The 27,872-nt window shown below is 46.7% G+C and overlaps 1 protein-coding gene across 1 annotated transcript in view; it reads right to left on the minus strand.

Annotated features, from left to right (window-relative positions):
- LOC120940503 (terminal nucleotidyltransferase 4B-like) overlaps window positions 1–27,872 on the minus strand; it is a 1,128,146-nt gene that overhangs the window by 558,668 nt on the left and 541,606 nt on the right. Inside the window, exon 7 of the mRNA XM_040353420.1 lies at window positions 10,744–10,872. Coding sequence (XP_040209354.1) covers window positions 10,744–10,872 — 129 coding nt within the window. The remainder of the gene's footprint in view (window positions 1–10,743; window positions 10,873–27,872) is intronic.

The raw sequence follows: 27,872 nt of genomic DNA on the forward strand, positions 1-27,872 counted from the left end.
CCCTGAAAACGTTGTCCTGCCGCACCTGGGGGGTGAAAAAACGCTTGGGGGCAGTAAAGGAGGGCCCTTGCTTACTGCGAGGCTCCTTTCCCTTCCCAGATTTTGGGAGCAGAGTGCTCTTACCGCCTGTGGCATCCTTGATGTCATCCAGGGACGCCCCAAAAAGTCATTCACCCTTAATGGGTAAGTCCACCAAAGCCTTTTTAGAAGACACTTCAGCTACACGAGGCGGCGTAGCACCACCGTGTAGGCGGATGCCCTGGAAAGCAAGGGGAGCGTATCCAGGGCCGACTCACAGACAAACTTTAGGCCCTGTACCAACTGTTCGTCCACACAGTGCTCAGAAGCATTCTGCGCCTCCAGTTCCTGCAGCAAGGACTTTGCCCGTTCGGTAAGTGTCTGCGGCACCAGAGCCCCGGCCAAAACCGGTCTCACAGCCGACCCCACTACTGTGAACATGGAGCGGGCCACAGCCTCAACTCTCCTATCTGCGGGATCCTTAAAAGCGGGAGCCCCTTCCACAGGTAACGTGGTAGCCTTGTTCAGTCTGGACACAGGGGGGTCCACTGACGGAGGAGAGACCCACTTTTTTTAAAAAAGTCCTCCTTAAAGGGATAACGGACCGCAAAGTATTTTGGAACAGCAAAAACTTTCTGCGGCCGGTCCCATTCCTTGTACAACAATGTGTCCAGATATGGAACACAAGGAAACACTTTTGCTGTGAGGGGTGGCTTGCGGAACCCAAAAGGGACCGGCATGTCTGATGCCTCCACCAAATCCTCAAGTTTCTAAGTATCCGTCACCGCAATGATAAGAGCTCCAACAAATTCCTTATCATGCGCTGACCCTGAAGCAGAGTCATCAGCACTGTCCGTGTGGGCTAAGCCTGCATCATCTGACATAACGGAACCAGGGCCAGATGCAATAGCAGGGCCCGATTCCGTGTCAGACATCCCCAGAAGCAGGCGCAGGGAGGGGGCGCTTTTTACCCCCCTTCTGGCCACTTCCCGCTTCAATCGTGGTAACAAACGCCTCAAGGACTGCCGCCACAACATCCACCGAGGTCGCAGGGGCACTAAGGGTTAACTTTGGCATGGTTGGGGTAGAAGCCTCCGGTTCAGACTCCATGCTGACCCACCTATATATGCCACCCTAGTACTGCAAGGCAGGACCCACAGGCCACCCTCCCGGCCGCAACAGAGAGTAGGGGACCCCTCAGGAGACTCACCACCCTGACCAGAGTGCAGCACTGCCGAAGAGCTGAGAGCGCTGTCCATGCTGTGCTGTCCCTCAGGAAGTATTCTGCGGGCTTTGGCACCGTTATTTCAGGCCAAAAACTTTTCTAAGATGGCCGCCAACATGCAGAAAAACAGCATGTGGGCTACAAGAAAATGGCCGCCGATACATAGAACCGCGACCCCGGTAAAATGGCGGCCATACACGTGTTTAAAAACACCAGTAACACACAGCAGAACACAGTACAGCACACTAATGCAATAAAAAAATAGCACCTCACAGCAGCACAGCCCCCCCAGCAGTAACAGAGCCCCCCCAGGCGGACCCCCAACCTCATATGTGCGCCCTGTAGCATATAGCTCACCGGCCACCCCTGGAGCAACGGGGCATGTCGTGGACGGCCTAGCTAAAGGCCGGCACACGCTCGATGGCCGAACATGGGACTACAAGGATCAAGATCCAGCCTGTCACCCAGTCGGCAGTTTATTGTAGATCCCAGGATCCAAAAATGCAGGAAAAATCCAAATAAAAACGAAAAAAATTGCAAAAAAACTCCAGAGCACATGGGCTCCAGAAGGGCCATGTCTTCTCCCAACGCTAGGCAGAATAAAACTGAGGCTGCATGATGCAAGAGGGTGGGATGTACCCGGGGGACCTGCCCCCTGGGAGGTTCTGTACTGAGAGAAGTGTTTTAACACTTGAAGTGCTGTTTTTTCTGCCTAGGATATATAGGATATATAACCCTAAGGTCAATGCTGCTGTGTCCGTCCATGAACGGAAGAGAAATATATATTTTAAATATTCATTTGTGTTACTTGTCTTCAAAATAGCACGGATTAAATAATTTTGGATTTCTTGTTTTTATATTGTAGGAAAATTGTAATTCTCCCAAAGCACAGATTTATATATTTCCATAAATACAATAATATATTATATTTCAGTATAAACGTTATGACAGTATGTGTAGGCACTATGCCGAGATACGTCAATGATTCTGAAATATTAATTATTATTATGGTGAAGAAATCATAAATTCGGCCAGGGTATGTACACTCATGAGCACAACTATACATTATATATATATATATATATATATATATATATATATACACACACACACACATATATACACATACATACACACACATACATACACACACATACATGTATATATATATATATATATATATATATATATATATATATATATATATATATATATATATATATATATATATATATATATATATATATATATATATATATATATATACACATGTATATATATATATATATATATATATATATATATATATACATATACACACACATATACACACACATATATACACATACATATACACACACACACACACACACACACACACTTTGAGTTCAAGAAGGAATCATCTCACACCTGTTTATTTGACACACTTAAATGTAGTGTGAGTTTTTAATAGTTATTTTAGTTATTAATCTATAGGAAACTTAGTATTAGTTTTAGGTTAGTGTACAAGTAATCACTTCTATCTATATACACAACATGCTTAATGCATGAGACATCTGCTTCATCATGCCGTGTGAAGTTGGGATTCTCTGACCTTTAATGGTGTGGTTCAAACCAGTTTTAGCTATTGTTTTCTCTGCTCTATATATGACTATGAGACCAGGTGCTAGTTGAGATGGAGTTAGAAGGGAAGTACGGATCATGGGCTATCGCCTCCAGGAACTTAAATTAAAGATGATATGAACTCCCCTGGATTGAATATGCTGTATTTATCTATTTTTTATGACCTTTAGCCTAGGTTCACACTGCTGCGAATTCAAAATCGCGGTAAATTGCGCGATTTTACCGCGATTTCGCGGCTGCGATTTTGCCGCGATTTCGGCCGCAATTTAATGTAAATCGCGGCCCAAAATCGCAAAAAGTAGTACAGGAACTACTTTTTTAAATCGCAGATGCAGCGTCGCACTGATTAGGACAGTGCCATTGCCGACAATTGCCGCCGATTTGAGATGCGATTTGACATGTCAAATTGCATCTCAAATCGTTCCAAATCGTACCCAGTGTGAACCAGGGCTTAATACATCTTTAAACAAAGCTAAGTAAATTCCTTTTATTAGTATAATCTGGAGTTGACTGAAATTATTGTACAATACCCACATATCTGAGAGGTTAAACATAGGAACTTTTAAGTAATAAAGCCTAGCTCTTTATTACACCTATAGAACCTTGCAAGTCAGTTACTCATGCATCTGTTTAGCATCCTCATCCGCTGACTGATCCTGTTTATTAGCAACTTCTTACCTGACATTTCTTGTTCAGCATCTGTTACCTGCACTCCCTCTTATGCTGCTAGCCATCCTCTAGTTTACACCATTTTTAGCATCCATACATCTGTGAATCATCATGTTCATCAGCAGCCTCTGTTTTAGCTAATCCAGCTTTTTGTTTTGTGCATCGCATTCTGTTTTTTTCAGCAACAGAAACCTTAGGCCTCATGCACAAGGGCAGTGACAAGCTGAAAATATACTGCATATTAAATTCTGGGTTGTTTTTTTCATGCCTGTTGCAGCTGCCATATACAGCCTGCCATACAAGTTTATAGCTTCTGCATGAGCCTTTCAGGTTTGGGAATTACATTGAGCGAGCATTCACAGGTGTTTACATGACTACAGCCATTTTTTATGTCAGGCTGTACACAGCATTCTAGGTGCAGGAAAAACACCCAGAATTTTATACACCATATTTTTTAGGCCTCTTAGTCTAAGATGACCAGATTTTTAAAATGAAATCCGGGGACATTTTTTTTTTTACCAGTAATGGTGGCAATCGGCGACTCTGTAGCCACCGCCGCCCACCTCACAGCCTCTCATTTTACAACCTCTTAAGTCTCATTCTCCGGCCCCGGCTACTACAGGGTGGGGAGCAGAGGAAGATCACTCTGCCAAGGAAGGCAAGGAGAGCCAAGGCAGAAGAACAGCAGCTGAATTGACATGCACCTGAAACTGAAGAAATATTTCCTCCGCTCCGACCAGCACATGATCATCAGAAAAGGGCACAGATAATGGAAAAGCGGTGGAGTGGGGGGGGGGATTGTAATTCAGCCCCTGTTCAAATCCAATCCGGGGACAAAACCAGGGACAGACTTGGTCCGGGGACAGTGTCCTCAATCTGGGTACTGTCCCCTGAAATCGGGGATGTCTGGTCACCCTATCTTAGTCTGTATGCACGAGGCTTAAATGACAAGTCCAGCCTGAGCTTTTTAGGCTGTGCTTCTCTTTTGGGTCACAGGAGTGCAATTCTTTTTGCACTTGTGACCCGTTTTCAGCGGAGAGTGGTCTGAAGTCTGCTCTCTGCTGACGTCACTGCCATCAGTCAAGGCAGCGTGTCATCACGACTTCCAAGTTGGGATCCGCCATCTGCCTTGATTGATGGCTGTCTCAGCAAGCCACTCCAATGAACTCTGAGAAGTAGAGCAGAAGAGATGCAGACTGACAGTCAGCATCGCTCTGCTCGGTCGATGAGTGAGAACCTCGCCATCGGCAGCATTTGGTGGCTCAGTTCTCCGTGCAAAGACACCGGGGGACAGATGCAGCATCAGCCTGATGCTGCATCCACCAAGGTAAGTATAACTAGTAAAAAAAAAATAGGATTTTTTGTACTCACCGTAAAATCCTTTTCTCTGAGTCCATGGATGAACACAGCTCCTTAAGTCTTGACAAGTGGGTTATGTTCCCTGTTTACAGGAGAGGACTAGGCAGAAACATGTTAGATCAATAAATACATGTTACATTAACATAGTTGAACAGCCCCGCCCAGGGGGCCGTCCCGCCAGACATAACCCTCCTCACTGCAGCGTGTAGCCTCAGTTCGTAACAAGCAGTACAAACCTAAAAAGGAGGGGTGGGAGCTGTGTCCGTCCATGGACTCAGAGAAAAGGATTTTACGGTGAGTACAAAAAATCCTATTTTCTCTTATCGTTCATGGACGGACACAGCTCCTTAAGTCTTGACAAGTGGGACGTCCCCAAGCAGTGTCAAAACGAGGGGTGGGAAATATATCAGTAAAACCAATTTTAACTTCACCCCAAAACAAGCAGAGCTCCTCAAAAGAGGTGCAACTTTAAACAGCCGCCTGCAAAAATCTAGCGGCCGAAAGAAGCATCAGAAAATGCAGTCACAGCAACCATGTAAATTCTGGAAAGTGTGTGAACGGACGACCAAGTCGCCGCCTCGCACACCAGAGACCGACGCGTGCTGTCGAACCGGAAAAGGGGGGCCTGCCCCTAATAGCATAGGCCTGTATGACAGCCTACCTGATCCACCAAGAAATGGTGGGCAACGAGATTGCCAGGCCCTTTTGTGGACCAGACACCGACACAAAAGAGAGTCAGATCTCCGAAACGTAGCCGTAGCAGGCTGGTACACCCGCAAAAGTGTGTACTACGCCATAAGTATGAAAGACAACCTCCGTAGGATGCGCCAGCCGAGGACAGAGGGATGGAAGAAACAATGTCATTATTCCAGCGAAAGGCCGAAACCACCTTCGGAAGAAGGGAAGGTCGTGGACGCACCACCACCTAAGCCTATGAAGGATCAAGCATGGCGGCTTGCAAGACAAGAGCGCCAACTCAGAAACCCCTCTAACAGAGGTAAAGGCCACTTAAAGGGGCCACTTCTGAGAAAGTGTCAAGAGAAAATCTCTGATGTTTCCAAAAGGAAGGTTCCTGAAGAACCGAGAACGCCAGAGTCAAAACTCATGGGGGAAGAGATGGGCCAAGAGGTGAACTATAGGACCAGCCCCCTCCACAAAAAGGTACCCACCAGGGAACGGCCGCAAAAAGGCCACTGAAAGAACACAGCTAAGGCTGAAATCTGCCCCCAAACGGTGCTCTAAGCTAATTTTTGATCCACTCCAAGCTGTAAAAACAGCAGGCTCATGGACACCGAGTACGTCCGTGGACGTCACTCCATCTCTTCGCACCAAGAGATGTAGGTCAGCCAGACGCAATGGTAGGTCCTCCGGAAGAAGACTACCGTGCTCTCAGCATTGTTGAGATGACCGAGTCGGACAGACCCCGGTCCCTTAAAGTCTGGCTTCCAATAGCCCTGTCGAGCAAGTCAGTGACTGTACAACAGGAGGAAGTATGGGACCTCGAGACAGAAGGACCTCCTGCCCTGGCAACCGCCAGGGTACCTCCGCTACCAGGCGCCCGATATCGGCGCACCAAGGACGCCAAGGCCAATCTGGAGCTATTAAAATCATCAGGATTCCCTTAGCCTCCGCTCTGTGGAGCAGCCGGGGAAGCCACTACAATGGGGGAAAGGCATAAAGTCGCCGAGGTGAGCCTCACAGGGCATGGATCTCCTAGCCACTCTTCTCAGCCGCAGGGGTATCAAGGTTCGTGGCCAGATCTAGTGATCCGGTACAGACGCGCAAGTCACTCTGGTGGCCCTGTGGGCAGGGCCACCAGAGTGACTTGCGCGTCTGTACCGGATCACTAGATCTGGCCACGAACTTTGATACCCCTGCGGCTGAGAAGAGTGGCTAGGAGATCCATGCCCTGTGAGGCTCACCTCCTGCAAGGGAGTGGACTCCATGTGCCAAGACCAGTTGTCCTGGTCCAACATCAGGCGACTCCAGTAGCCCGCCTGCCGGTATACCTGATGGTAGCCCGAAGCCACTGGCGTGGCGTTGTCAGGTTGAATCTGGATCGGACGGCCTTGCAACCCCCTCAACCACGAAGAGAGGCATAGCCTGACCGCCCACAGTACTAGGACAAGTAATGGGAAAGACCGGGTCTATGGCACCTGGTATTTCCAGGCAGCCTCCAACCCAGGTACTAACCAGGCCCAAGCCTGGGTAGTTACCGAGATCCGACGAGAACGGGCGCATACAGGACGGTGTGGCCATAGGTCCACTCAAGTCCAGCGACTCTGGGCCGAGCGGACCCCCGAGGCGCCCAACAACCCTAGAGGTCGGCGTCCGTTGTAAGACGGCGTCTAAGTAGCCCAGATGGCAAAGCCTCGCTGTCCCAACAATGTTAGGATAAGTGCAAAACTCCTTGGTGAAAACCATTAGTGCTGGCGCCAGATCAAAAGGAAGGACCACAACTGACAGTGGGCATCCCCATCGCGAGGCACAGAGAACCTCTGTGACCTGCGCAAAGTGGGACATTCATGTATGCGTCTTTAATGTCCAAGGACGCCAGAAAGTCCCGCGGATGGAGCGCAGCTACCACCGAATGGATTTCGAGCGGAACTACCCATCTTTCACAAAGGCCTTTTAGGCCCTTGAAGCCCAAAATCGGACGGACCATGCCCATCCTTGGGACCGAGAACAGATTTGGATAGAATCCCTCAAACCTTTAGTCCTGCAGGAAAGATAAAATCCCCCGCAGCTTAGCAAGTCCCACACTGCCCCAAGGCAGACCGACGAGCCGGGAGAGGGAGACACAAGGGAAGAAATCTGTTCGGTGGATTGGAAGGGACCCTATCTAGTACTCCGAAGATACTACCTCGCGGACCCACTAGTCGGAGAGCAGGGAGGTTCACCGAGCTGTTAACAGCAAAGGCGACCCCCCACCTCAGAGACGGGCAGGGGAAGCTACATACATTGGCGGGTTCGGGTGACGGCGCGATCGGCTTACGCACCCAGGGATGGATCAGTCCCCCCCCAGCTGAGCCTTTGTCGGCCCGGGAGGTTTGCCCGCGAACCCTGACTGATGAAAAATACCACTTTGGTGTGGAAAAAGAAGCACCCGGCCAATGGCGGGGCCCCTTCCCCCTGGAGGCCTGAGGGAGGAGAGCACTCTTCCCTCCAGTGACATCCTTGATAATGTCGTCCAGCGAGGACCCAAAAGGTCTCCCACCCATGAGGGTAAATCTGTCAGGGCGTATGTTAGAGGCCTGGCCAGCAGACCAGCATTCCAACCAGAGAAAGCGCCATCTCTGAAACCAAAGCCCTGGATATCAAGGGTGCAGCATCCAGTGAAACATCACAGACATATACAAGGCCCTGGACCCGCTGGTCCATTAGCCTAATAACTTTGGGAGAGAGCCGGCGCTCCTCCACTGTATGGTGCAACATGCTCACTCTGTGAGCGACTAGGATTCCAGAGTAGTGGCCACAATAGGCCGCAAAGCAGACCCCAGCATGATAGACATGGAACGGGTCAGAACTTCGGATCTTCTCAGTCAAATCCATACAAGGGGGGTGTCACGCAATAGGGAGGGTGGTCACCTATGCATGACCCCCGGAGGGTCCACCACTGGAGAAGAAGCCCACTCTCTTAAAAAGGCTCTCAAGAGGCACTAAGCCACCAAGCGGTGAGGCACTACAAAAGCCCTCAGTCGCTTTTCTCATACCGCATCTTAGAGATTAGCAAAGAAGGGCACAGAAGGAAAAACCTACACAGAGCGGTCTGATTTGTGTGATCCCAAAAAAGACCAAGCCCTCAGCGGAAACCCAGCTGCACTATCCAGCTACAGAGAGTCCCGTACAGCAGTGAGAAGCGCACCCCTAAGTGCCTTATCCTGCACCCCCAGGTATCTGGTCCATGGCTCTATTGTGACAGAGCATTCCCCAGGGGATAACGGGGGGGGCACTCCTTTAACCCCCGCCCGTCCGCAGTCCACCCCCACCCTGGCACCAAAGTATCCAGGACAAACCGTAAAAAACATCTGTGGGGATCCCAGGTATTAGACACCCGCTGCCATCACAAACATGTAGGGGAAGGACCAGATTCTGTGTGTATGTATAACATGCAATTGTGTTACACCAAAAAACGGAAGCTCCCATGCCCTATTCAGGGCAACTCACCCTTTGCTGCGCTGGTCGGGGGTACCCAGAGGACTCACCGAGGAGGAGACTGCCCAGCGCCGCCATCCGCCCACAGCGTGTGGGGAGGAAAAACACTGAGGTAACTTGTGGCATCCGAAGGGACCTTTGTGCGCTGTATGATTCAGCACTAGGGGTCAGCCAAGATAGCCGCCAAACGCCCTCGGAGCGCGGCTATGGCAAAATGGCCGCCAATGGGAGTTTTCAATGCAATTGAAAACCACCCCAAAAATGGCGCCAGAGCCGACTGCATGGCGGCAAAACACCGCATTTAAACAGCAAAAGCCTCTAAGGCTTTTAAAAGTGTAAGAAAGAGAAAAATACAACACAGAAAACCCCACAAAAAACTCAGGCCAGACACAGTCCCCACAGGGAGGCCCCCCCCCCCGACAGCGGCAAAAGTTTGCAATGCAGCAGAGGGAAAGGGGAAGGGAGGAGAGGAGGACCCCCGAACCCCAGGAATGCCCAGCCGTACCAACCCACCTAAGCGGGAGGGACTGTACTTACCCGTCCGAGCGAGGACTCGCTGACGCATTCCTGACAGACCTACAACCGTAATGGAGGTAGCTGTCGGCCCGGTCCACTGTGAGTGAGACAACACCACAGCCCAGTCATATGTGGACCTTCGGAGCAAAGCTCATCGGCCACCCCAGGAGTCATGGGGTATGGCGTGGCAGACCAAGCCTCTTTGCAAAGGTGTGCCCACGCTTGCTGGTCGGACCGAGTATACTACAAGGATCTATATTATCCAGCCTGTCTCTCAGCTGACAGATGAAAGAAGATTCTTCAAGAAAAAAATTAAAATAAAAGAAAAGAAAATTTCTCCTCAGGGCGCTGGGCCCAAAGGGAGCCATACGTCCTTCTCTTTTGCTAGGCAGAACGAAACTGAGGCTACATGCTGCAGTGAGGAGGGTTATGTCTGGAGGGACCGCCCCCTGGGCAGGGCTGTTCAACTCTGTTAATGTAACATGTATTTAATGATCTAACATGTTTCTGCCTAGTCCTCTCCTGTAAATAGGGAACATAACCCACTTGTCAAGACTTAAGGAGCTGTGTCCGTCCATGGACAATAAGAGAAATAACTATTGCTTCTCTTTTAAGCTGTCTCACTTTTCACCATTAATTCCTACTTCCTAATCAGAACGATCATACGTGATGTCATGCCTTATCCTAGTCAGTAAGGATGAGCTCTGGCGTGTTCGCATAGAACACGTGCAGAGTCCGTCAGGAAGTGTGCACGGCGCTGTGCTTATCACAGCCAGGGAGACATTGTCCTGATGCTCGGCTGCAGGGATCGTGAAATGTCTCCCTGGCTGTTATTAACACAGCGCCGTGCACACTTCCTGGCAGGCTCTGCACGTGTTCTATGCGAACACGCCAGAGCTCATCCTTACTAGTCAGAATCTTCCCACTCTGGTTTATGCTGCTCAGTAGCAACATCTCCTACTGTGCTGGCCAGTGCACTATCGGCAAAATCGACAGTGTATTTGCCTGCTCTGTTCAGTATTTCTTGATTTATACTTTGTTCTTCATGTTCTTCACTATCTGCCTGCATCCTCAAGGCCAGCCCCTTGCTTACAACTTCTGCCTGTAATTCATTCTGTACACCCATGGGCACACTTCTAGTTATCAGAACATTAATGGAAAAAAAAAAAAACACTTACCTGTAAGAAGCTAATTGCCATTAAAATCAAGCTATAAGAACCTATTCCTCCAGTAAAAACTTCATTTAGATCTCTTTGAAGTAGAAACTGTTTTAACACTAAAATCAAATAGGGAAGCAATGGATATTCCTATAAAAAAACAAAAATATATATAGGTTAGGGACAAATAACTACCCCATACCCACACTTCTAAACTCCTAAATCTTTTATTCAGAAATATCAAGGAATCAAGGACATTAAAAAGGTGTGTGTGTGTGTGTGTGTGTGTGTGTGTGTGTGTGTGTGTGTATATATATACACACACACACACACACACACACACACACACAGTTAGGTCCATATATATTTGGACACAGGCACAATTTTAGTTTTTTTCCCAGAATTTTACCAAAACATACTCAAGCTATAGTTCTATAATGTTTAATTTGAGGTTTTATACATCCAAATCGAAGGAAGGGTTTAGGAATTACAGCCATGAATAGCCCTTCACTTACACTGAGAATTCTCTCTATATATATATATATATATATATATATATATATATATATCACATACACAGTCCTGATCAAAAGTTTAAGACCACTTGAAAAATGGCAAAAAATCATATTTTATATTGTTGGATCTTAACAAGGTTCCAAGGAGAGCTTCAACATGCAACAAGAAGAAATGAAAGTGAGACAAAACATTTTTTGAGCATTCAATTAATTGAAAATAACGATTAAACTGAAACAGGCTGTTTTTCAGCTGATCAAAAGTTTAGGACCACATGCCTTTAAAAGGCCAAATCTGTGCAAAGATGTGGATTCATTGTCATTTTCTGTCAGGTAGTCACACGTTGTGATGGCAAAGGCAAAAAAAACTCTCCCTTTTTGAACGTGGTCGGTTTTAAACGTTGCTGAACTACATAAGCAGGGTCTCTCACAGCGCGCCATTGCTGCTGAGGTGGGACGCAGTAAGACAGTCATTTGGAATTTCTTAAATGATCCTGAGGGTTATAGAACAAAAAAGTCAAGTGGAAGACCCAAAAAAATTCCACCAGCACTGAGCCGGAGGATCCAATTGGCTGTCCGTCAAGACACTGGACGATCCTCGACCCAAAATTAAGTCCCTTACTGGTGCTGACTGCAGCCCCATAACCATCAGACGGCATCTGAGACTGAAGGGCTTCAAAAACAAAAAACGTCTTCAAAAACCTCGTCTCCTTGAACGCCACAGAACTGCTCGTTTGGACTTTGCAAGAGAGCACCAAACATGGGACATTCAAAGGTGGAAGAAAGTTTCATTCTCTGATGAGAAAAAATTTAACCTTGATGGTCCTGATGGTTTCCAACGTTATTGGCATGACAAGCAGATCCCACCTGAGATGTTTTCTACGCGCCACAGTGGAGGGGGCGCCATAATGGTCTGGGGTGCTTTTTCCTTCAGTGGAACAATGGAGCCTCAGGAAGTGCAGGGGCGTCAAACGGCCGCTGGCTATGTCCAGATGTTGCAGAGAGCATTCCTCATGACTGAGGGCCCTCGTCTGTGTGGTAACGACTGGGTTTTTCAACAGGACAACGCTACAGTACACAATGCCCGCAGGACAAGGAACTTCTTCCAGGAGAAGATCATCACTCTTTTGGCCCATCCTGCGTGTTTCCCTGATCTAAATCCAATTGAGAACCTTTGGGGATGGATGTCAAGGGAAGTTTACAAAAATGGACAACCGTTCCAGACAGTAGTTGGCCTTCGTGCGGCTGTCTTCACCACTTGGAGAAATGTTCCCACTCACCTCATGGAAACGCGAGGCATCAAGCATGCCGAAACAATTTTTTGAAGTGATCAACAATAACGGCGGAGCTACTCATTACTGAGTTAATGTTTGGAAGTTGGATTTCTGTTTTGGGGGGGGTTTAGTTTTTTTTTGGAGGTGTGATCCTAAACTTTTGATCAGCTGAAAAACAGCATGTTTCAGTTTATTCGTTGTTTTCATTAAATTGAATGCTCAAAAAATGTTTTGTCTCACTCTCATTTCTTCTTGTTGCATGTTGAAGCTCTACTTGGAACCTTGTTGAGATCCAACAATGTAAAATATGATTTTTTGCCATTTTTCAAGTGGTCTTAAACTTTTGATCAGGACTGTATATATATATATATATATATATATATATATATATATATATATATATATATATATATATATATATATATATATATATATATATATATACACACACACACACACACACACACACACACATACACACACACACACACACACACACACATAGGTTTGGGTGGGAAAGCCCTCCCAAAGTAATATACACCTATTTAGAGATCACTTGTTTGGGGAAGGGTTGGGGTTTCTTTTCTTTTTTAAAACATATGTATAGGCCTCGATGGGAAGGCCTTCTTAAAGAATATAACACTTAACTAGCTTTCACATGTTGGAGGGAGTTTTTCTCCCCCTCTTTTTTCTCTCCACTACACACGAGTGTTTACTAATGTCCAAAAAAATATATTTTTTTCCAATATATATAAATATAGGTCTGGATGGGAAGGCCTTCTTAAAAGTAATGATTATTTAAATAGTTATCACATTTGTTTTTTTTGTTGTTTTCCACACTTGCACCGATATATTTTTTTTATATACTTATATATGGCTTGGGCGGGAAAGCCCTCCTAAAGTAACATACACTTCGTTAGATATCACTTCACGTTATTTTTTTTAAGAGGGGACAAGGTTCCTCTCCCCGATATCTCTCCCTCCTTTTCCCTCTCTCTTTGGTACCCTACCCTCTTTGGCCATGTCCTGTCCTCCTGTCCCTCTCCCGCCAGTCCCTATTTTTCCCTAACCTATTATCTCCTGACAGGGGTCTTAATTTAGATGTAGATGTCGGAAGGCATAGGATTGGGTTTGATATGCATGAGATAAGGGGATATGTCATTATAATAACAACATAAATATTAGTCAAATTTTAGGAAGGGGTTTTATTGAGACCATGTATGAGTGTTTGTATAATGTGTGTTTTAAATAATTTGTATTTATGTATTTATTTGTTTGTTTGTAATGTTGGAAAAAATGAATAAAGAAATCATAAAAAAATTAAAAATAAAAGCTTGGTAATGCACCACGCATGAAGCGCTTACTATCCTGGTAGGGTGCACTCTAAAAGAAACAGGGTAAACCCCTCTCTTTAAACCACAAGCCTGAATAAGAACCTGATGAATCAACATTGAAAACAGTTGACTTAGACGCTGCCTGCCCTTTTCCTGGGGCCTCCTGGTAGCGCAACAGTTTTACGTATCCGAGCAGCCGCTTCAGATAGGCATTGACTTATCTTACTCGAACGAGAGTGTGTAACCATTTTAATAGCCAATCTGAACACTGCCTGCCCATTTCTAGGGTCTTCTGGTAGCACAACAAAACGCCAGTTCCCTATATCTGAAACCTTCAGATAGATTAACTGCTCTCATCTATATTGAGAGAAAAGCAATAACTTTTCCTTCTGCAGAACAAGGTTCCGGAAAAAAGAAAGGCAAGAATATCTTGATTCAAATGAAAACTACAGGGAGTGCAGAATTATTAGGCAAATGAGTATTTTGACCACATCATCCTCTTTATGCATGTTGTCTTACTCCAAGCTGTATAGGCTCGAAAGCCTACTACCAATTAAGCATATTAGGTGATGTACATCTCTGTAATGAGAAGGTGTGTGGTCTAATGACATCAACACCCTATATCAGGTGTGCAGAATTATTAGTCAACTTCCGTTCCTTTGGCAAAATGGGTCAAAAGAAGGACTTGACAGGATATCTTGCAGAGGGATGCAGCACTCTTAAAATTGCAAAGCTTCTGAAGCGTGATCATCGAACAATCAAGCGTTTCATTCAAAATAGTCAACAGGGTCGCAAGAACCTTTTAGAAAAACCAAGGCGCAAAATAACTGCCCATGAACTGAAAAAAGTCAAGCGTGCAGCTGCCAAGATGCCATTTGCCACCAGTTTGGCCATATTTCAGAGCTGCAACATCACTGGAGTGCCCAAAAGCACAAGTTGTGCAATACTCAGACATGGCCAAGGTAAGAAAGGCTGAAAGACGACGACCACTGAACAAGACACACAAGCTGTAACGTCAAGACTGGGCCAAGAAATATCTCAAGAATGATTTTTCTAAGGTTTTATGGACTGCTGAAATGAGAGTGAGTCTTGATGGGCCAGATGGATGGGCCCGTGGCTGGATTGGTAAAGGGCAGAGAGCTCCAGTCCTACTCAGACGCCAGCAAGGTGGAGGTGTAGTACTGGTTTGGGCTGGTATCATCAAAGATGAGCTTGTGGGGCCTTTTCGGGTTGAGGATGGAGTCAAGCTCAACTCCCAGTCCTACTGCCAGTTTCTGGAAGACACCTTCTTCAAGCAGTGGTACAGGAAGAAGTCTGCATCCTTCAAGAAAAACATGATTTTCATGCAGGACAATGCTCCAGCACACGCGTCCAAGTACTCCACAGCGTGGCTGGCAAGAAACGGTATAAAAGAAGAAAAACTAATGACATGGCCTCCTTGTTCACCTGATCTGAACCCCATTGAGAACCTGTGGTCCATCATCAAATGTGAGATTTACAAGGAGGGAAAACAGTACACCTCTCTGAACAGTGTCTGGGAGGCTGCGGTTGCTGCTGCACGAAATGTTGATGGTGAACAGATCAAAACACTGACAGAATCCATGGATGGCAGGCTTTTGAGTGTCCATGCAAAGAAAGGTGGCTATATTGGTCACTTATTTGTTTTTGTTTTGTTTTTGAATGTCAGAAATGTATATTTGAGAATGTTCAGATGTTATATTGGTTTCACTGGTAAAAATAATTAATTGAAATGGGTATATATTTTTTTTTTGTTAAGTTGCCTAATAATTATGCACAGTAATAGTAGTCACCTGCACACACAGATATCACCCTAAAATAGCTAAAACTAAAAAAAACAAAAAACTACTTCAAAAAATATTCAGCTTTGATATTAATGAGTTTTTTGGGTTCATTGAGAACATGGTTGTTCAATAATAAAATGAATCCTCAAAAATACAACTTACCTAATAATTCTGCACTACCTGTATATCCTTAAAGGAAATAAGGCTGGGTGAGGATTTAACATCACCCTATCCTTAAGAATAATTAAGTATGGCTCTATACAAAGAAAGTTGCCAATACTGAAACGCTCTTGTGGAGGCTACCGCAACCAAGAACACCAATTCCCTTGTTAGAAGGATGAAGGGAAATATGGTGCATCGGCCCAAGGTGCTGACCTTGTAAGCCGCCAAAACTAGACTCGATCCCCCGAGCACAAGGGCGACCTAACTGGCGTACTTATACACGTTACCCTTTGTATAAAGGCCCGGATCAAAGAGTGCAAAGCAAGCGACCATTGAAAATAGTTCCATCCTTGATGGAACTTAAGGCAAGCTCCATCTCCTTTCCTAATGTAGGAAGGCAAAAATTTTACCTAGAACATACTTCCAAGGATGCCACCCCTTGGTTTTACACCAGGCAGGAACATGGGCCTTCCAGATCCTATGATATCTGGTCCCGGAGGCCAGCTCTCCTGTATGAATCAAGGTAATATGCCTCGGATTCTGAAAACCCTGATCCTCAAGAATGCGGGCTATAACAGCCAGACCATTAATTCCCATGTTTGCAAGACGGGATGGAATACCGCCATGCGAAGAAGGCCTGGACAAGATGTAAGGGACCTTGGGTGTAACGGACTTATGAACTATTCTGCCTGGACATCCTATAATATTCCTACAGTGAGGTCTACAAAGAACTGCATGGCTCGTTACCATTGGATTTACCACATTGTATTCTGAGCTCAAAGGGTTAATTATACATGGGACTTTTTCACTGCTGAATGCTAATATTCCCTTTGCATAGCTAATGGACTCTCCTTTGTGTAGTTAATCCCCTCAGCATACGGTGAGCGTGTGTGAGCGTATAATTGTGTGAGCGTATAATTGTTTTAAAGGTTAATTGAATTCTATTGTCTGATCAAGTCATGTTAACTGTCAGCTTGGAGCCAAAACGTCTAGAGACTGATTGGCTCAAGGGAATGTCATTATTTCAAAGTATGTGTACTGAAGCCCCCCCTGTGTGAGGGGGGGGAACGGAGAGTGTCATTGTTCCTGTACAGTCTTTGTAACCATATAAAAAGCGAGGTGAAATGTGCAATTAAAATCAGTCTTGTTTGACCCTTCAACGTAGCCTTGTCTCGTTCGTGAAGGGGAATTCTCTCTCTCTCTCTGGATCTATTGGACGGGGATACCGGCGGTACTTGCATATCGCAGCTTGCCAGGGAAAAGGACTTCTCCAACGGCTGAGACCCTCTCCCTAGCTGGGTAGCCGTTACATTAGTTGGCAGCACTGGGATGGTCCTTTTATCCAAAGAGCAAGTGCTGAATGGAGTCGCAGTACGCCAGGCTGAAAAGATCCACACTAAAAGATCTATTGGAGAGTCGTGGTAGGAGCGCCAGCAACAGACCACGGAGGGAGCTGATAGCTGACCTGCTGGAGCTGGACGAAATGGATGGATCCATGGAAGGAACAGAGCCCCTTACACCTGTCAGCGAGGAAGATGTAATTACTGGGATTGTACAGCGGAGATTATCCTTGTATCCAGAAACGTCCGTGGAACTAATCAACCAGCTGTTCCGGGAAGCAAGGGAGGAGATACAAACGAAGAGGGGACAAGAACTGGAACTGGTAAGAGCGAGACAGCCCATTACACATGCAGTTCCTACTCCCCCACCCGTGGCTACAGGAAAGAAAATACCGTTCACTGCATTTAAAGCTTTTGTAGAAAGTGAGGAGGAAATAGATGGATATTTGGCGGACTTTGAGAGGCAGTGCTCACTACACCAGGTACCACCAGACCAATGGGTCACTATTTTGTCGGGGAAATTGTCGGGCAAAGCCAATGAAGCCTTTCGGGCTCTCGCTCCAGAGGATATTTTACAATACCAGCAAGTTAAAAAGGCGCTGCTAACCCTATACGCCGTAACTCCAGAAGCCTACCGCCGTCGCTTCTGGGAGTCCAAGAAGAAGGCTGTGGACTCCCACATGGAATGGGCAAACCAGTTACAAAGGGTGGCATCCCATTGGGTCCAAGGGTGCAAGGTCAACACCGGGGAGGAAGTATTACAGCTGTTCCTAATGGAACATTTCTTCCAAGACCTGACCGCAGACATACAAGACTGGGTACGAGATCGCCGTCCCGCTAACTTAAACGAGGCGGCTCGGCTAGCAGATGAGTACGCGGAAACAAGGAGAGTAAGCCATAGTACTACACGGCTGGCTCATAAGGTGGAACCACGTACTCCAACCGTCACCCCACGCCCAGAGTTTCGGGCTCCAGTCCCACCAGGACCACCACGTCCTCAGGGGCCTAACAACTACCCCCGGGATTCGTCTAGGGTGATGTGCCATCACTGCAGCAACACGGGACATATTGCTCGTTATTGCCCTCTGAGAGCTACAAATAACAACTGGAGACGTACAACATCCAACACAGAGGTCACTCCATCACGTCCCTCTGCGGCCCACTGCCTGGAGACCGAGGGGGGCCCGGAGGAATGTCTGGGAATTTTGTATGAGGCAGACCCAATACAAGCTGCCTCTCCAGATAACCGTCAGCATCACCGTCAGGAGGTACGGGTGAATGGACAAGTAGCACAAGGCTTAAGAGATACCGGGGCTACTATCACGCTGATTCAAAAACATCTGGTAAAGCCAGAGAACGTGTCTACTCGCACAGTTGCCGTCCGGGTCGCAGGGGGCGCTGTATTCCGCTTACCCACCGCCCGGGTGCACTTAGACTGGGGAGTCGGGTCAGGAAAGACCACAGTTGGTATCATGGACAACCTACCGGCCGAGGTTGTGCTGGGCAATGACATTGGCCCTCTGACTTCGGCGTATTTACCTACACCTGATGCGGCTTGCCCCGTGACCACCCGCTCACAGACCCGTATCACAGATGATCCTACAACAGGCCAGGAGACCCAGGTAAGCCAAGAACCGACATGTAACCCCACTACGGTAGAGAGACCCATAGCTTGGGACACCCCAGAGGAATTTGGGAGGGAAACTAGGGAGGACTCCACCCTTCAAAAGTATCGAGAATTAGCAGACAGTAGAGGGGATGAGCAGGAACGTTTTATATGGGATGGTGACAGGTTATACAGATTGACTGAAGGCAGAAAGAGAGGCGGTGTCCCTTCGCAAAAGCGCCAACTAGTGGTACCCAGAAAGTACCAGTTGGAACTTCTCCGAATCGGCCACGACATTCCGTTGGCAGGGCACCTAGGGGGTAACCGCACCACCTACAGGATCACCCAGACTTTCTTTTGGCCGGGGATCTCGAAGGATGTGCGACGTTACTGCAGCACCTGTGACGTATGCCAACGGGTAGGAAAAAGAGGGGACCACCCTAAGGCTCGACTGTCACCTATGCCCGTGATCGAGGAACCATTTAGCAGGGTAGCAGTCGACCTAGTGGGACCTCTACCTAACCCCAGTCCCTCGGGTAAGAAATATATTATTACCGTAGTAGACTATGCTACCCGCTACCCGGAGGCCGTCGCTCTGACGAATATTCAGGCGGACACTGTTGCCAGTGCGCTCGTCGGGATATTCACCCGAGTGGGGTTCCCTCAGGAAATCCTGTCCGACCGAGGGACCCAGTTTACTGCAGACCTAACCCAACAGTTAAGGAAGGTCTGCGGTATTAAGACCCTGCTTAGTTCACCGTACCACCCTCAGACCAACGGTCTCTGTGAACACTTTAATGGTACCCTCAAGCAATTGCTGCGGACCTTTACGGCGGAATACAGAGACTGGGAGCGATTTTTGCCACACCTCTTGTTTGCCTATCGAGAGGTACCGCAGGAATCCACAGGGTTCTCCCCCTTCGAGCTGCTCTATGGACAGAGAGTGCGAGGCCCCCTCGACCTCATCCGGGAGCACTGGGAGGGCGAGACAGAACATGAAGGTGTCCCCATTGTGCCATATGTGCTGGAAATGCGGGACCGCATGGAACAGTTAGCTCGGATGGCACGGGACCATCTCCAAACAACCCAGGGACGACAGAAACACTGGTACGACCGGGGCGCCCGTCAGAGAACGTTCCAAGTGGGCCAGAAGGTGCTGGTGCTTAGGCCTGTCAAAGGGAATAAGCTCCAGACCTCATGGCAGGGCCCTTACAAAGTAGTAGCGCAAGTCTGCGATACTACATATGTAATCGCCAGCAGCCAAGATGAAAGGGTCCAGAAGTCCTTTCATGTAAACTTATTAAAAGAGTATCAAGAAAGACCAGAGGATGTAGCAGCCATATGTATTCCAGCCACTGAAGACCCTGACAAGCTGTCCCAGATCTATTAGCAGATTCGGAACCTAAAACTCTGCTCAATACGATACAGCTAGGGGAGCGGTTACCTCCCGCAGAAAAGGGACAGATGTGACAATTGATAACTGAGAAAGGACTGACATTTTCCCAGGAGCCCGGGTACACTCTCTTAGCGACTCACTACGTAGAGACCCCAGGACAAAACCCTCTCAGACAGACTCCCTACAGAATCCCTGAGGCAGTAAAAGAGGAGATGAGGAAGGAACCCTCTGACAGCCCCTGGGCCTCGCCCGTTGTCCTAGTACCCAAAAAGGACGGAACAACCCGATTCTGTGTCGATTACCGACGCCTCAATGACAGAACCGTGACCGATGCCTACCCCATGCCCCGAGTAGATGAGCTATTAGATCGTATTGCCAGGGGACGCTATCTGACCACAATCGATCTGTGCAAAGGGTAGTGGCAGATTCCCCTGTCCAAGGAGGCTATCCCTAAGTCGGCATTTGTCACCCCATTTGGCTTATTCCAGTTCAAGGTCATGCCATTTGGGATGAAGAACGCCCCAGCCACATTTCAGCGCTTAGTGGACCGCCTCCTTGATGGCTTCCAGGATTTCGCTTGCGCGTACCTGGATGACATTGCGATCTATAGTGAGACTTGGGGGGAACACTTGAGGCATGTTGAGGCTGTACTGGATCAGATTAGGGCCGCCGGCCTAACCCTGAAGCCAGAAAAATGTAATTTCGGGATGGCAGAAGTCCAGTACTTGGAAAACAGAGTGGGGTGTGGGAAACAACGACCAGAACCGGCTAAGGTTGAGGCTGTAGCCACTTGGCCAACTCCCCACACTAAGACCCAGGTACTGGCATTCTTAGGGACAGCAGGGTATTACAGAAAATTTGTCCCTGACTACAGTACCATTGCCAAACCCCTGACGGATTCGACCAAAAAGAATTTGCCTAGAGTAGTCCTGTGGTCTCCCGCCTGTGAAACAGCATTCCAAACCTTGAAACAAGCATTGATCAACGCACCTGTTCTATCTGCCCCCGTCCCCAACAAAAGATTTGTCGTTCATACAGATGCGTCCATGTACGGACTGGGGGCAGTTCTAAGCCAGATCGGGGAGGATGGAGGAGAACACCCTGTTGCGTACCTGAGTAGAAAACTATTACCCAGGGAAGTGAGCTACGCGGCAGTGGAAAAGGAATGTTTAGCCCTGGTTTGGGCTTTAAAGAAGCTCACACCCTACCTGTATGGTCAGGAATTCACCCTGATCACGGACCATAACCCACTAGTATGGCTGAACCGAGTAGCCGGAGATAATGGGCGCTTGCTAAGATGGAGCTTGGCCCTACAACCCTACAATTTTTCTATCCAATACCGCCCTGGCAGATTCAATGGGAATGCCGACGGATTGTCCAGGCAAACTGAACTTTTACCCTAACAGCAGACCGGACATCCCCAAGTTGACCCGAAAAGGATCAATCCGGGTCTGCCGGAGTGTTCCACAAAAGGGGAGCAGTGTAACGGACTTATGAACTATTCTGCCTGGACATCCTATAATACTCCTACAGTGAGGTCTACAAAGAACTGCATGGCTCGTTACCATTGGATTTACCACATTGTATTCTGAGCTCAAAGGGTTAATTATACAAGGGACTTTTTCACTGCCGAATGCTAATATTCCCTTTGCATAGCTAATGGACTCTCCTTTGTGTAGTTAATCCCCTCAGCATACGGAGGCTGTTATGTGTGAGCGTATAATTGTTTTAAAGGTTAATTGAATTCTATTGTCTGATCAAGTCATGTTAACTGTCAGCTTGGAGCCAAAACGTCTAGAGACTGATTGGCTCAAGGGAATGTCATTATTTCAAAGTATGTGTATTGAAGCCCCCCCTGTGTGAGGGGGGGGGGAACGGAGAGTGTCATTGTTCCTGTACAGTCTTTGTAACCATATAAAAAGCGAGGTGAAATGTGCAATTAAAATCAGTCTTGTTTGACCCTTCAACGTAGCCTTGTCTCGTTCGTGAAGTGGAATTCTCTCTCTCTCTCTGGATCTATTGGACGGGGATACCGGCGGTACTTGCATATCGCAGCTTGCCAGGGAAAAGGACTTCTCCAACGGCTGAGACCCTCTCCCTAGCTGGGTAGCCGTTACATTGGGTCCTCTACTACCACCCTTACTATTCCTGCACAGTAATGTCGTCTGGGTTATGACGGAGCAATTAGGCCGGCTTCCGTTTCCCTCTGATTTTCATAGAAGCCACGAAAGTCGCGACACTGGGGGGAAAGAATGCATAAACCAGTGACAACTGGTCCCACAGGGTCACCAATGCATCTGTCCCGCATGAGAGTGTATCCTCTGTCCTTGACACAAAGGTGTTCAACTTCTTGTTGAACCTGGACGCCAATACATTTTATGTACAGGGTACCCTTTCACTGGCATTTGGTCAGAAAAAAGTTGGGGTGTAGAGGTCATTCTCCCGGGAACAACAGTTGATGGCTCCAGAGAATCGCCTGATCGGCTCCTCTGCCCAAGTCAGAACATGGCTTACTTCTCTCTGGCTGTGCGACTTCTAGTGCCTCCTTGGTAAACAAAGTAAATCACTAGTGTGGCATTGTCGGATTGTACTCTGACAGAACAATCCTGCAACCTAAATGTCCAGGCCCTTAAGCCCGATGCTCAATCCTTAGCTCTAGAATGCTGACAGATAAGGCTCACTTGGAGCTTGACCATTTCCCCTGGGCAGTGGTCGCTTCCAGGCCTGGCCTTAATCCCTAGAGGCCAGCCTTTGTAGCCGCCACCTCAAAGGTAACGGCATGAAGGATCTTCCTTTTTGCAAATCTTTTGGTTAAGAACCACCAACTTAGACTCCAGCACATCCCTGGGACCAGACTATTTGGATAATGCTAGGTTAGGATCCACTCGTTCCAGGCCGACAGAATAATGTTTATATCAGTCTTGAATGAAACTGTACATAGGGAACCGCTTTGAATAAAGCCACCATCTTCCCTAGCACCCTAAGCAAAATGCAAATGTAAGGAACTGTTCCTTGCCTTGACCACTTAGACCAGCTTTCTCATAGCGCTGATCTTGTTTGAGGCCAAAAAAAAAACTCTCCTTTTTGGGCTGTGTCCCAAACATTCCAAGCTTCTTACCAAATGAAAGAATGTACCTTTAGACTGGGATCCTAACCCAGGAGTTCTAGATACTTGACCATGCTGGACACACTTAGGTCCAGGCATGCTACTGACTGATCTATCAGCAGGAGTTTGCTTTTGTATGCCATTACTGCTATGCCCTGGGCCTTTAGACCTGCTAACCCAAGGGGCAAGACCACCAACTGGAGAAGGTGCTGTTCCCCTGCGAAATGCAGACAACCTCTGCAGTCCCATGTAAATAAACACATATGCAAATGGCTCCCCATATGTGTATGTAGCAAGTGTTAAAGCCATATGCCTCTATGGAAGCGTGTGTTCATGGAAGCATGAATTCATACAAATATGTTTTAGGCAAAACATAAAAAAGGGTGCGCTGTATACATGCATACATATAGCATGCGTGCTATGGAATGAGCATCTTGCAAGCAAGCATGCGTCTCTGAACGGGTTATGCAACATTGCACAACATGTACCCATGCAGACACGTATTCCTATGTAAACACAAATAATCCTGTATAATTAAGGAAATTTAAATTATCATGCCTCATACAACCATGCAAAATCTAGACAAACATGCAACTTTAAGCAATCATGCATCCTTATGCGATTCAGCATTTTTCATGCGATCAAACATCTTATGCATTTTAAGCACTACTGTGTGGAAAAGTACCCTTGTGTGACCAAGGACTCTTGTGCGATCAAGCACCCCTGTGCGATCCAGCACCTTTATGCAATCAAGCTTTTTAATGCGATTTTAGGCATTTCTGTGAAAACAGGCCTCTCTGTGTGACCAAGTATCCTTGGGTAATCAAGGACTCGGGTGATCAGGCAACCTTGTGTGATCCAGCATCTTTATGCAATCAAACATTTTTAATGCGATTTTTAGGCATTTCTGTGCAAATAAACCTCTCCGTGCGACTTAAGCACTTTAATGTGACCAAGCATCCTCATGCGACTATGTAAAAAAAAAACATGTATACCCATACAAACAGAAACATGCATCTTTATGTGATCAACAATAAAACATGTTCTGTTACTTGTTTTTACCCCACATGCATTTTGAACATTCCAAACACATGTATTTTATGCAAACATGCGGACTGGTAAAGAGGAAGTTATCATCTGCAGACGTGTGTTTCCACAATCATGCGATATAGCTGTTGTGTGTTAGCAATGTGCACCAGCAACTGTGAATCCCACAGTTGTGCGTTTGGTTAGCTTGAAGCCAGCACCAGAATGAGGACCCTGTGGAGGTTTTTCTAGCAACCTATAGGAATTTTTATTTTTTATTTATTTTTTAAAACCCCCAAGGAGGAGACAGAGGCTTTGGCTGTCTAGGTTATATGCAGTATGAATCTCTGAAAAAGACTTCATCTGCAACTCCAGAACTTGTGAGGCTTCTTATACCTCTGCCTCATTAGGCTGCACCTGTTCCCTGTCCTCTGACGGTGAACTTTCATCCTCAGGTCTTTTAACCCTTTTGTTTGAGGATTTATACAGTGGAGAGCGAATGTTTGGGCACCCCAGGTAAAAATTTGTATTTATGTGCATAACGAAGCCAAGGAAAGATGGAAAAATCTCCAAAAGGCATCAAATTACAGATTAGACATTCTTATATGTCAAAAAAGGTAGATTTAATTTTCATCATTTACACTTTCAAAAGTTTGGGCACCCTGCATGGTTAATATCTTGTACTGCCCCCTTTGGCAAGTATCACAGCTTTTGTAGCCAGCCAAGAGTCTTTCAATTCTTGTTTGAGGTATCTTTGCCCATTCTTCCTTACAAAAGTCTTCCAGTTCTTTGAGATTTCTGGGCTGTCTGTCATGTCATGTGTCTGTCATGTACTGCTCTTTTAAGGTCTATCCATAGATTTTCAATTATGTTGAGGTCAGGAGATTGTGAAGGCCATGGCAAAACCTTCAGTTTACGCCTCTTGATGTAATCCCCCGTGGATTTTGAGGTGTGTTTAGGATCATTATGCATTTGGAGAAGCCATCCTCTCTTTAACTTCAGCTTTTTCACAGATGGCATCAAGTTACCATCCAAAATTTGCTGAAATTTTATTGTATCCATTTTTCCTTCTACTCGTGAAATGTTCCCTGTGCCACTGGCTGCAATACAACCCCAAAGCATGATTGATCCACCCCCATGCTTAACAGTTGGACAGAGGTTCTTTTCATAAAATTCTGTGCCCTTTCTTCTCCAAACGTACCTTTGCTCATTCCGGCCAAAAAGTTATATTTTAACCTCATCGGTCCACAGAACTTGTTTCCAAAATGCATCAGGCTTGTCTATATGTTCATTTGCAAAGTTCAAACACTGATTTTCATGGTGAGGACGTAGAAGAGGTTTTCTTCTGATGACTCTTCCATGAAGACCATGGGCCAGATTCACGTAGATCTCCGGCGGCATAACGTATCGCATTTACGTTACGCCGCCGCAAGTTTTATGGGCAAGTGCTTGATTCACAAAGCACTTGCCTGTAAAGTTGCGGCGGCGTAGCGTAAATCCCCCGGCGCAAGCCCGCGTAATTCAAATCAGCAGGGTAGGGGGCGTAGATCATTTAAATTAGGCACGTTCCCGCGCCGAACCTAATGCGAATGCGCCGTCCCTAAAATTTCCTGACGTGCATTGCGCTAAATGACGTCGCAAGGACGTCATTGGTTTCGACCTGAACGGAATTGACGTCCAGCCCTATTCACGGACGAGTTACGCAAACGACGTTAAATTTCTAAATTTCGACGCGGGAACGACGGCCAACATAGGATACACCACCTAGGGGGCATGTTTATCTTTACGCCGCGTATCGCTTACGGAAACGGCGGGCAAGCGTACGTTCGTGAATCGGCGTAACTACTCATTAGCATATTCTGCGCCGACCTCAATGGACGTGCCACCTAGCGGCCAACGTAAATATTGCACCCTAAGATACGACGGCGCAGGCCGTCATATCTTAGGCATGTTTAAGTGTATCTCAGTTTGAGAATACATTTAGACATACAACGGGCTTAGATTCGGAGTTACGTCGGCGTATCTACTGATACGCCGGTGTAACTCTTTGTGAATCTGGCCCCATATTTGTACAATTATCTCTTTATAGTGGAATAGTGTACCACAACTCCAGTGTCTGCCAGATCTTTCTGGAGGGATCGTGCAGTCAAACGTGGGTTTTAAATTGCTTTTCTCACAATCCTGCGAGCTGTTCTGTCTGATATGTTTCTTGGTCTTCCAGATCTTGCTTTAACTTCCACTGTTCCTGATGACTGCCATTTCTTAATTACATTCCGAACAGAGGATATTGACATCTGAAAACGCTTTGCTATCGTCTTATAGCCTTCTCCAGCTTTGTGAGCGTCAACTATTTTCAGTTTCAGTTTTCTAGACAACTGCTTAGAAGAACGCATGGTGCTGATTGTTGGGGCAAGGTCAGATGAGTCTGTGCATTTAAAACCTTTGAGATCGACATCACCTGTTCTTCCCAGATGATAATTGAGAACAATCCATGACACCGGCAGGTCTCAGCTTTGCAAAGGGGGCAGTGCATGCTATAAATTCTGCAGGGTGCCCAAACTTTTGCAGACACCATTTTTTTTTGTTTTCTGTAATTTCTAAAGTGTAAATTATGGAAATAAAATCTAACTTTTTTTTACATATTATAAGAATGTCTAATCTGTAATTTGATGCCTTTTGGAGATTTTTCCATCTTTCCTTGGCTTTGTTATGCACATTAATACAAATTTTTACCTGGGGTGCCCAAACTTTTAATCCCCACTGTAGCAGGGAAAGGGGCACACCCCGGTTTCTGTTTCTTGTGAGGATGCTGCGAATATAGCAGTTAACCTCTTATAGACCAACAAATGCAATGCAAAAAAACTTCCAGACATATGCAGAGTGGATGCAATGCCTGACAGGGCTGATGGCTCAACCTGTGGGCTGCCTCAAGTCTCTACAGAGGAGGATGGTATCATGCAAGCATAAGGGCCACCAGATTCAGGTGGCGATACCCTGGTGCCCTTTTATATTCCTGCCCCTGAACCTTTTCTACAGGGAGACAAAAGTCCTAAGCTAAAAGCAGAGGAACTTAACACAGGTGCATTAACAGCTGAACTTAGTCTAGCAAAAACACAATGCCTGCTAATCTGCACAACTAGATGGTGAGTAGGCGTCTTAGGTATGTCTGTATCCAACACACACAAGGTGCTTACGTGCTCCAAGCTGCAGTGTCCCTCTGGCTTTACAATGCTCTGACATCTGGGATTTTTCGAAGGGCCCATCATGCGTCTGCAACATGAGCCGGCGAGCATGTGCGCCAGTGGCAACCACATCGTCCCCCACCTACAAAAGCACGCATGCGCGCGTAGGGAAATGGTGGAGGCGGGGGGAGAGAGATCCCCCTACGAGGGACTCCCCCACACAACTGTGGCAGAGCCTAAAACTGAGAAAGTGAGCCACTCAACAGACCGGCTAACACTGAGCTTTCGTTCCTGGAGAGCATGGTAAGCGAAACACCAGATATGTCTCTTTACTGCCTCTAGTGGCGGAAAACAGATAAGACATGCAGCTACTCATGGAAGACAATCCTTAAGGTATTTACCTAGGATTG

Source organism: Rana temporaria, chromosome 5 (assembly GCF_905171775.1).
Source record: "Rana temporaria chromosome 5, aRanTem1.1, whole genome shotgun sequence".
Classification (NCBI taxonomy): domain Eukaryota; kingdom Metazoa; phylum Chordata; class Amphibia; order Anura; family Ranidae; genus Rana; species Rana temporaria.